At 37.5% G+C, this 12,096-nt stretch overlaps 1 protein-coding gene across 2 annotated transcripts in view; it reads left to right on the forward strand.

Annotated features, from left to right (window-relative positions):
• Window positions 1-1,618, forward strand: part of olfm3a (olfactomedin 3a) — a 55,369-nt gene extending 53,751 nt beyond the window's left edge. For both annotated transcript variants that reach the window (XM_053495436.1, XM_053495437.1), the window contains one exon: window positions 353-1,618. In XM_053495436.1, the coding sequence (XP_053351411.1) occupies window positions 353-1,030 (678 nt within the window). In that variant the 3' untranslated portion in view covers window positions 1,031-1,618. The remainder of the gene's footprint in view (window positions 1-352) is intronic.
• The last annotated feature ends 10,478 nt before the right edge of the window (window positions 1,619-12,096 follow it).

Here is a 12,096-nt window from a genome sequence, read left to right on the forward strand (position 1 = left end):
TAATAAATCTCCAGTATTCCTTTTATCAAGATCCAAACAGAATCTCATATGGTCCAGGATTCTTTTATAAATTCCAGTATTGAGGGGTTTGGGCTGTGGTTGTACTGTAAACACGTTCTCCCATCTGACTTCTTCAGTGCCTTTAAATTACATGATGCTTCGGTTAAAGTGCTATAAAATGTCATTTCCAAGGAAAGAATCCAATTTAAACATTGACCTGATTAGCTAAGAGGGTACAGTGTGTTGCTTAAATTTGTTTTACAATGTAAGTATTTGAACTCACACCTGAAACCACCCTTTAACAAGTAAGATGCACTGCTCTAATTTAAACAATCTTTTGTTTCTCATGTAGGTCTGGTACATGGATACATACACCAACAGCAAGGTGGTGCGAGAGTACAAATCCATGGCAGATTTTGTTTCGGGTCAAGAGTCTCGAACGTACTACCTTCCATTTAAGTGGGCTGGGACCAATCACGTTGTGTATAATGGATCGCTATACTACAACAAGGAGCAAAGCAACATTGTGGTCAGGTACAGCTTTGAGACAGGCCGTGTGCTGGCTCAGCGGGCACTCGAGTATGCCGGATTTCACAATGTCTACCCATATACCTGGGGAGGCTTTTCGGACATTGATCTAATGGCTGATGAGATGGGGCTGTGGGCTGTCTATGCCACCAACCAGAACGCAGGCAATGTAGTGATTTCTAGCTTGGAGCCTGAGACGTTGGAGCCTCTTAGTACTTGGAACACAGAGTACTCAAAACGCAATGCTGGCGAGTCATTCATGATATGTGGAACACTCTATGTCACCAACTCGCACCTTACTGGTGCAAAGGTCTACTACTCCTATGACACAAAGACATCCAGTTATGAGTACGTGGACATTCCTTTCCACAACCCATACTTTCACATCTCCATGCTTGACTACAATGCTCGGGAGAGGGCGCTCTACGCCTGGAACAATGGCCACCAGGTTATCTTCAACGTCACGCTCTATCATGTGATCAAAACTGAAGATGACTCATAAAAACAACAGAGAATCTCTGTGCCAGTTTATTTTTTTTTTGTTTGCCCGGAACAATGGCCATCTTCAATGTCACGTCCCACCACGTTATTCATTTAGACACAAATGGTAAAGATAGGGGTCGGGTGCTCTGCGGCTATGACACCATGTTTTTGTTTGCCTGGAACAGGATCCACCGGGTCATCGTCCACATTATGGTCGACCACTTTATCCAAATCTACACAGAAAACAAAGGAGCTATGAGATGATTTTCTCAAGGCTATTTTCTTTCTAAACTTGCTCTTTAAAAACCAAGGACAGGATGTAAAAAGGGTAATAACAGCAGAGAAGAAAGGTCTGGTGGCTTTGAAAGGATTTTTTTTGTTCATCTGAAACAACAGCCACAAGGTCTTTAGTGACACAGCCTACCACATCATCAAAAACAAACACAATTCATGAAAAGTGAAGTGGCTATAACACGCAAACTGAACTGAACTTCCCTGTAATCCAGTCATGGATATTGCTGCTCCAGAGCTTGTTAAGAAACACTGGGTGCGAGGCAGAAATACACCTTTGATAGACTGCCAGCGAATTGCAAGACAAGTTAGCATACCCAATCTACTTACTGAAAAAAATTAGGGGTTGGGGGGTTGGGGGGGGGGGGGGGATGGGGGTGATGAAGTACCAGAACAAAACAGAGAAGATGTGAAAATTCAAAGGAGGATTTAACAACTCAAAGATTATTTGTAACAACATGGACAGTTGTTTGTTGTCTACAGTGTGCTCTCAGTTCAAATTCACATACTACACTACATCATTGTTTTGTTTTGTTTTGCTTTAGGATTTACCTACAGTAGGTCAGGTGTTATCAACTGGCAGACCATGATCCAGATGTAGAATTAAAAGAAAAATAAAAGGCAGCCAGTCACATGCATTTATGCAAAAGATTTTAGCTAAAAGGTGAGAAACATTATTCGAGAAAAGGAGGTCTAATTAGTAATGTGACAAAGAACAAATCAATAATGGTTAGCCATTAAAAGGCATGTTGAATAACCTTGATTGAGTGCAACGGATCATGTCATCTTCAGCGTCACGCTCTGTCACTTCATGTAAGCTCTTGATGATTCATACGGACAATTTCTAAGTACAGAGAGGAGCCAGGCCACTGCAGCATGATTTTATTCCTCACGAGGCATTTGTGAAGATGGCTCAGCGGTTAAAATATGATTTTATTATTCTTAAATCGCATTATCATCAAGTCTGATGAGGAGAAAATGGAAAATGGAGCAGGAGGAATGTGATGGATAAGAAGTGATAAACAGAGAGATACACTGGAGTCTTTTCCCTTTTTTATTTGACAATGAGCAAATTGAAAAGAGACAAATTTAATGACAAATCAAAATGATGTTCTGGTGAATAAATGGATAAGAATGGCCTGAAAATTTGGGATGAATGAATGAATGAATGAATGAATGAAAAACTAAATTTAGTTGACCTCCTTCAGTTCTTTATGCTAATAACCATGCCTTACCTCACATCAGTTAGTTTTGTGCAGCTTTTTAGACGTTTTCAGACGTTTTTCTGCATGAATGTAGATCTTTTTTTTTTCTTCAATGTAATTTATTATTGTCCTGGTGTTGAAAAGGAGATACCTGTCTTGTGAAATATGTTTTTAATATTCAATTCAGTCAATTTTGTTTTTTGGGCAGGAACTTGATTAGGTGTTCGTTTGTATAAAGCATCTAAATATCAACCGAATGTAAACGATTGTATAATTCTTGATGTCTGTCTGAATTACTTTCTTGTATGAAGTACATTAATGACCAGTTTAGATGGTTATTCTTTAAATAATTTTGTATTAATGCAGTAGTCAAGAGCATAAAAACGGCAGAGAAAGATGGAAATGACGACGGCTATAAGATAAGGACAGTTTTTTTTTTTTTTGTTTTTTTTTTGCTGAGTCTTGTGACAGGGCCGGCTCTCTCAAATCAGAAATTGTCACGCGTTTCCTTTGATGACTTTGAGTGCGGCTCTTCTGCAATTTCAATCAACATGAAAGGCAGAGGAGCAGCGATGATTGGAGTCCCTTAGCTGCAATTTCTTCCTCTCATGTCGGTGTCAAGATCCTCTGTCTGCCAGCACAAAGGGAATTTAAATGCTGTCAGGCAGTTCAGCAGGAGAAAATGGCAGCACCTCCGGGATTTCCTTTATGCCTCCACCACACCTGTGCTATCACATACTAATGACCTTCAGTCACACACACACTTGCACAAAGCATTATTATATGCCCTCTGTGGTTTTTATTGTTGCTTTACAGTTGATTAAAATAGTTCTTCCATATGTTTTCCACCAATTAGCGTTGATTGTTTCCTAACCACACCCACACCAGTTTGATTTTTCTGCCTTAAGCTAAGCAAACCACCGACTCGCAAATATAATCAAGCAATCACGCAAGGTCGCAAGTTTATCCGGTAATACTAAGCTCTATTTTCAGAAATGTAAAAAAATAAAAGAGGCGCGTAGCTGTCCTGATTGGTTTCCTAACTGCTATTTTTGCAGATGGATCTGCGAATTTTGCCTTTCCTGCAGTGACGTGACAGCTGCTTCAGAAGCAGTTAGCGGGAAATAGTGAAAGCAAAGAACAAATCAAACAGCACTCCTGGCTCTCATTTTCAATTCCGCAGACAGCAATAAAAAACCCACAGTGAAGGAAAAAAGAGGAAAGCAGCCGTGAGCCCTCCATCGTTTCCTCCCCTCTAAGTATTGATGGCGTTTGCGTTTGTTATTTCCTGTTTGCTCTGTCTGAGAACGTGTATTAAATCAGTGTTCATACTACAAAACACGAAAACATCGATGGTGCGAATTGTGACTTGCAGAGAAAGTATTAAATGTACCTGCAGAGATGCCAATATTGTTAACAAGATGATTCTTTATTTACATACTTTACAAACTTTCTTTCTTACTCTTTTTAAATCACAAAGCATTTATAATTAAACACCCATAGGATAAATTCGTGCATAAATGCTGACACATGAACAGATTTTTTTTCTTTATAAGCAACCAGATACGTGTTGAAGGTTTCATACCACTGAAACATAAAAAGATACTGGTTCTGATATCTACTATATGCCCAAAAGTTTGCGCACCCCATGATCCTCACAACCTACAGTATATGTGGTTCTTTCTTCAAACTCTTCCCACAACACTTCTCTAGGGATGTCTTTCTACGCAGTAGGATTACAATTTTCCTGAGAACTAAAAAGCCCAAAACTGGTCAAGCATGACCACAGTGCACACGCCAGCTCGATGAAGAAACGTTGTGTTAAATTTATAGTGGGAGAATTCGAGTGTCCTGCGCAGAGCCCTGGCTCAACTCAACCTCACTGAACCATCCATCACCTTTGGGATGAACTGGTACTGGAGCCTCCTTGACTGATGTTCTTGTAGCTGAATGAACACAAATTCTTACAGCCACACTCTAACATAGGAGGGAAAGTCTTGCCAGAAGAGTGAACCACACTAGAACAGTAAAAAAAAATAAAAATAAAAATCTGAAATGAGATATTCAACAAGGACATATTCATGTCATGGTCAGGTGCACAAACTTTTGACTATATAGTGTATATTTACATATGTTAGTGATCTGTCTCTTCTCAATGAATATTGCTATTAAAAAGATAAATGATCTATTAATAAATACGTTTCACAACTTTTATTAGTTATTATTGTTTTTTTTTCAATGGTATGATAATGAACAGTAAAATATTAATAGTCTGATGTAAACTTTACTCTAAATATTGGCACCTCTGTTCATGTCTCAAGTGTTAATAGAATAATTAGAAGTAAAATCACAAACTTCCAGAATCCTTAGTTAGCCCACATTTACTTAAAACCTAATATACCTGAATTCTCTCACACATTATTTGACCATGTCTTGACCATTACTAGTCTCCTGATTATGAAACTCACAGCATTCACACAATCTCCATAAAATAACCCTGATTACATACTGTACACTTCCCAAAGTCCCTGTGATTCCCAAACTATTTATTTTCATTTCAGTTCCTTAAGGAAAGAAATGGTATTTTTATGTTTCTGCTCCAACAAGTTTTATTTCAAAACTGGTCAAAATTAAATAACAGAATTAGGTAATGTTTATTTATTTATTTATCTATCTATCAATCTATCTGTTTATTTATTTATTTATTTATTTTTACATATGATATCCTATTCTGCTTATAGAAAATGAAAGGTACAAATAAAAACAAACATTGAATTTAAGTAGAAACGTGTACTGTTTTTGCATTATTATTATAATTATTATTATTATTATTATTATTATTATTATTATTATTATTACTATTTACTTACTCATGGTCTATACCGCTTTATCCTATATACAGGGTCGCTGGGAGCCTGGAGCCTATCCCAAGAGACCTAGGGCACAAGGCGGGGTACACCCTGGAAAGGCTGCCAATCCATTACAGGGCACACACACATACACTCATATACTCATTCACATACTATGTGGAATTTGGGAACGCCAATTAGCCTAATCTATATGTCTTTGGACTGGGGAGGAAACTGGAAGACCCGGAGGAAACCCACCAAGCACACAGACCCCAAGGTGGGAATCAAACCTGGAACCAGGAGGTGCAAGATGACAGTTCTAACCACTAAGCCCTTGTGCAATCATTATTATTATTATTATTATTATTATTATTATTATTATTATAAATCTACTTTACCTTGTCATTTGTTTGCAGTATTGTAGGAAAAAAATTAAATGATAGAATAAAGATGTTCCATCTTTAAAAACGTTGCTATATTGGTAATTAAACATAAGGTCATCGTTTAAGCAGCCCTTATACTTGTGACAGAAGAATAAATTATGAGAATTGCTTTGAATCGGTAGATAAACTGCAAACAAATGTGTTTTATAAGCAGGATTCGATTGACTAATGAAACTTGTCCAACTAGCTGTTTTAATGCATGCACTTAAGATAACCACTGACTATTTGTTTTTTCCAGCATCTGTTGTGCTGTCATACATACTCAGTTGTTAACGCACATCAATCTGTTGTCAGTCGAGTGTCTGTTGCTAATATTTGGCAGGTATCTCTTGTTGACTATCAACAATCGACTGCCAGTTCTCAATGTCACCTGACACTTGTCTTTTTTCTCCAAATGACGATCGTTTACGATGTGTGTCAGAGGTCATTTTTGTCGTAAAGACTGTAAAAAGGGTATTTATACTATGCAGAAAGTGAGCAATTCACGACTGGAATTTAGGGCTCCTTGGAAGATTATTGACATCATAAAATACAGTTTTCAATCTGGAACAGTTTACAGATATAGCTTTTATGTTTTCTGCTTTTTTCTTTCTCCCTGTACCTTTTCTAATTCCTGATTCCTGGTGTTTGAGCTTGGTAATGTTTTTCGTGCTATTTGATCCCTCACAAGCTGTGAAGAAGCCCACCTGTTTCAATCATGATTTTGGATTTTGCCCTCGTCTGCTTGACCAGTTTTTGATTTTAAATAAAAACACTGCACATGCATTTTTGCCAAAGTCTTTTTATTTAATGTTGACTTAAATAAGGATGAAGCACATGGTGGCAGGTTTATGTTGTAGCAACATGTGATGTCGGAATAGCGTTGACAACATGATGATGAGATGAACAAGATGAAGTGCTGACTACTTAATGAAATTAACCCGAATCCCCCAATACAACGTTGCAAACATTATTAACACCAAACTGATGAAGGGGAGCAGAAGACAAGCTCCAGTCAATGTGGTTTGAAGACTGCATGTTTATTACCAGACCACTAGGGGGCATGCTGTTAAATCTAGTGAATGAGTGTAAATACTGTAATAATGAGCAGCACAAAAAAAAAAAAAACACCAAAATTTACCAAAATTGCTTTTTAAATTGTAAAGCAGGCAAAAGGGTAAAAACCCGCTTACCAGTTTGGATATTGTGCTATATGAGCACTATATTAGAGTAGAGTAATTTGGAAGCTAAGATGGACCTCATGGTTATATTTCCAAAAGAAAATGAAACAAAGAACATTACAACTTAGACATAACACTAAGAGCCACGTGACAGGAGATACACATGCTGTATGTGGGAAGCTGTTGATTGTGTCTGTCCCAGTCTTCAATCGGAATTCTAGACTCTGTTAGAAACTTAAGAGACCATGGTTGTGGTCAGACGTTGTGCGATCGGATGTTAATCACCATAAATGCTTCAAATAAAGATAACAACTTTGTTGGTTTAAGGTTTCCATTGGGTCGCTCATTTAACATTATATTAACATAACTTTATAAAAGTCATCTTAACTTTCATATTGATCACACGTTGCTAAAATAGAATACATTCAAATGTTACAGTAGTTCTAAATTATAAATCAGGAATAGTAACAATAATATTTATTTTTTAAATGTTGACCGGGCAAGGCTTAGGGTTGCACAAGTAATGTTCATGTCCAGGAATTCAAAATGCTCACAAAATACACAACACAAAACCAGCACAAGCAGACACTGTAAACAAGAAACAAAAATGGACAGAGGAATCTAAAAGACACAAACTAGCATGGCGTAAAATTAGAACGGAAGATTAGCTCTAACCTGGGTTAGTGCTTCAAAATATATATTTCAATTGGGGCAAATCAGAGGAAACACGTGCAAAAAAAAAAAAAAAAGATATGCTGTCACTAATGAAGAGCTGGAGAAATAAAAATATCTAGCAGAAGGATCACAATAAGATTAACTGTCACAACAGACACTAAAAGCCAACTTTAGGGCACATGTAGTGAGAAGGTAATTCCGAAAATAATAGATTGTCTGGTGACCTGTCAGTTTCGTTTAGTGCCACAGAGGAGCTAGGCAGTCAAGTCTATAATTTAAAATTCAGTAGGGCCATAATCAGTGATTCTAGTTTAAAGCATCAATACAGTATTTAAGTGTAGAAAGTTTCTTGTATTCAGAATCAGATTACACACATGCTTAAGGCAAAGCCTTAAGAGTCTTTCCACGAACATACCATGACAGCACTGGGACTTTAACTATACTCATATGTGTCATCCGGCATCCCAGATGTTGTCCAGTGGTTAATGACACTAACTGTGTGTCTCAGCGTGGGTGAGAGTAGGTCTGTACGGTCCGCAGTACTGAGGAGAGAGCAGCTGCCTGACAAAACCCACATTCACACCCAGTCACAGAAGCTCTGTTTACGACTCACGTGAGCCTTCGAACACAAGGCGGAATCCCAAATCCCAAGTGGTTAAATAAAGAAACTAATATAAATACGTTGATAATAAATGGTGTTTGTGGAACTGTTGTATAAAAGCAATATCAGAGTCGTGCTGTTGTGCTGAATATCAACACTGCTTGAGGACGTTGGCTGTGCACTCGTGCCTACGAATGCAACACATCAGGATGACCTTGAGTATGATATTGCTGAAATATAATTGTACAGTGTGACCCAAATGTCTGGATTATAATTAAAAAAAAAAAAAAATTAAGTATAAACTAAAACTAATGCTTAAATTTATGAACTGAACTCCACTACAGATGAAAAACATCAGATCAAATCAAATTCAAATCAAATTCAAATCAAATCAAATTCAAATTTTGTCACATACACAGTCATACACAGTACGAAATGTAGTGAAATGCTTATACGACCGCCAGTGACCTAAAGAATTAAAGGCTATAATAAGAAATAAATATAAATAAAGGAAATACGATAGAAAAATTAAATTGAACTAGGATAAAAATAGAACTAAAAATAGAAATATACTGTACAAATAGAAATATACTGTGCAAGAACATTTAAGAAATTAAGAAATTTTTATATTTTTGGAAGAAAGATGGTGTGCAAATATGCATAGAAAAAAAAGTGTCTTTGTGCAATGGTCCAGAATGTAAACGTAAACATGTAGTGTAAATGTGAAGGTAGATGTGTGTGGATTTGTCCATAGTGTCCATGGATGTAAAAAGATTGATTGATTGATTGATTGATTGATTGATTGTGAAAAGATTGAGTTGGTTGTGTGGTTGAGACCTTATCTTCTGTTAGTGATTTGAAGCCATTGTGAATCTGAAAAAAAAAAAAAAAATCAAATGTTATCACTCACTCACTCATTGTCCATGCCCGTGTTATCCTGTATACAGGATTGTGGCTGGCATGGAGCCTATCCCGGGAGACTTAGGGCACCAGGCGGGGTACACCCTGGACAGGATGCCAATCCATCGCAGGGCACACACACACATATACGCACTATGGGCAATTTGGAATCTCGAGTTACCCTAATCTGCAGGTCTTTGGACTGTGGGAGGAAACCAGAGTATGTGGAGGAAACCCACCAAGCACTAGGAGAACATGCAAACTACATTCCATACACACAGAGATGGGAATCAAGCCTGGACCCTGTAGGTGAAAGGAAACGGTGCTAATCACTACACCACCATGCTGCCTACCAAATGTTATGTATGGAGAAATGCCTTAGGATATGAATGCCTGTATATAAATAGGAAGTTCTGTACATACTGTATCACTGCATGTAAAGTCCTGGTTGTAATCATGACTGTTTTGGTATAATTGAACAAAATTGCTTCCACTCTTTTGCTCTCTACACTTATTCAGCAGCGTACAGTAATAAATAGCACTTGATATTATTTTATATTTACATTTACATTTTCATTTTTCATATCATGCTCTGACTGTACTGTAGCTCATGAACTCACGCAAGATACTAACCAAGGGCATGATATTGTAAAGTGTAACCCAAATGTTATGTCAGTCTTTTGATTCGACAAATTTATACAATAACACTATAACATTCTCACTGTTAGAAGGATAAGCTGAGTGCTTATCTGCTAGGCTTACAGAAAAATATTAATAATTTCCTACCCCATGCATGGCTCTTGCATTACCTCTGAATAGCATTTGGGTCTGCACTTACTGTACGTCTGAGGTCTAAATATCGGCATTAAATCCTCACTGTGTGCTTAACGCCACTCCGAATACGGCCCACCGAGGCAAAATCTTAGATAGCGATTCCGTGACTTTTTTTCTAAAGTGTCAGTTAGCCTTAGAAAACTTGATAAGATGGGGATTATTCCGATATGCCGGCCTGAGGCTGAGATGGAACTTTAAATGCTGTCTAAGTCAAAATCAATTGCAAAAAAAAAAAAATGGAGGCCAAATTATCTGGTTAAAATACAATCGTTCTTTAAATCTGGTCTCTGTTCCCTAAAGCCCTAATGTAATAAACTTTTTTATCTTTCAGCTCTGCAGCGAGGTGGCTCTCACCTCTGGAGACATAAAATGGTAATTTCTTCACGTTCCTTCCTTTCTGTTAAAGCCTTTGTTGGATATCTTTGCCACACACACACACACACACACACACACACACACACACAGAAACACACATAAAGAAACAACATTGTCCAAGAAATGACCTGAATTCAGCCTTGGTGCCATGTAATTGTCAGTCAGTGGAGTTATCTTTTCTCTGAATGTTTAAGAACCGAACAAAGGGAATGTCTTTCAGCTCCAGCTTTAGAAGAACTTGCTATGAGAGAGAGAGAGTGAAAAAAGCCTTTTACCTTAACAACCATGCATGCACATCGCTTTTATGTTTAAACTCATTTTCCTACCCGACCTCGCAGCCAAATTAAAAAGCCGACGAATGATCCGGACTGTAGAGGCAGCTCTGTGATTGTGTGCCTAATAAATTAAAATGTCAGTGCTTCTTAATGAAATCAAACACAAAGAGCAGGCCAAGCCTCATAAAGCGCAAACCATGGAGCTCGATGTTTTCACACGATTGATGTGGAGAGTATGCGCTCTTCGCTGAACGAGGCCTAATTATTTTTCCACATAAATAAAAACAAGCAGGCGAGCCACAACGGCCGACCGAGCCAGGAGGAATTCGAGGGCAAATCAACAGCAAGGGCTCATTTAGGATTGGAAAGGGTGCCCATGATTTCCATATGAATTGCCGGACCTGATTATTATCCAGAGCTCAGAATTCAGTTTTTCTGTCATTTTAGCAACACTTGAGTTTTCAGTGACACCACTGGGCTAAATGTTGTTCACAAAGAGGGGAAAAGTAAATCTGGAAAACGTTTGAGACCGACAGAAATAAGAGCTGATTAAAACGAGAAACCATCTTCACAAGACAACTGAGGCGACATTAAGCCACTGATCACTAACAATGACTGCGTTTAACCTAAATACCTCACATTCTTTTAAAGAAATCAATAAAAAATAAGCTTCACATTCTGCTTTTCCAACATGTTTGTTACATGGTACAAAAACTATATTTAATTGCAGCATTTCTTTCCTGTCTGAGATTTATCTTTGGTTTATCTACAGTAAATAATGAACAATACTTGCTTTTATAGGAAAATATAGAGTAACTGTGATTTTCTATATCAGCATGTCCTGAAATGTTTTATTTCCTCTTACATACAGCAACTATTTTATTCATTTAATTTATTCATTTTCTATAGTGGTTATCCTGTATTCCTGAGTGCCAGGAAGCCTGGAGCCTATTCCAGAAGACATAAGGCATGGGCCAGATGCTAATCCATCTCATGGCACACATGCGTACACACACTCATTCTTAAAATACAGGTCATTTGGAAACACCAATTACCCTAATTTGCATGTTTTTTTTTGTTTTTTTTTACGCAAGTACTTGGGAGAAACCCACCAAGCACTGGGAGAACATCATAAAGACATCCTTATCAAAAATAAATCACCAAATCAAGGTTTTTTTGGTTTCGTTTTTTGTAGAGCATCCAGTATTTCTATAGAAATAATAACATAATGTATTCAAAATTAGTCTGTTAATATAAACCTGTGATTTGTAGCTGCATTACTGTTAGAGCTGCTGTTCCAAAAAACTAATCAACACCTTTAAAAATCAATCATAGTCCAAGATTTAAAATCACTGTGGTATTTTAAGCCATTTCGGTATGTACTGTATATTTATGATACAGGCTGTGTAGTTGTGTCTTGTCTGATGGACATTGGGTGGTGGTTGTAATGTCCTCTCAGTGCTTGAGTTATTAAATA

Source organism: Clarias gariepinus, chromosome 4, assembly GCF_024256425.1.
Source record: "Clarias gariepinus isolate MV-2021 ecotype Netherlands chromosome 4, CGAR_prim_01v2, whole genome shotgun sequence".
NCBI classification, from domain to species: domain Eukaryota; kingdom Metazoa; phylum Chordata; class Actinopteri; order Siluriformes; family Clariidae; genus Clarias; species Clarias gariepinus.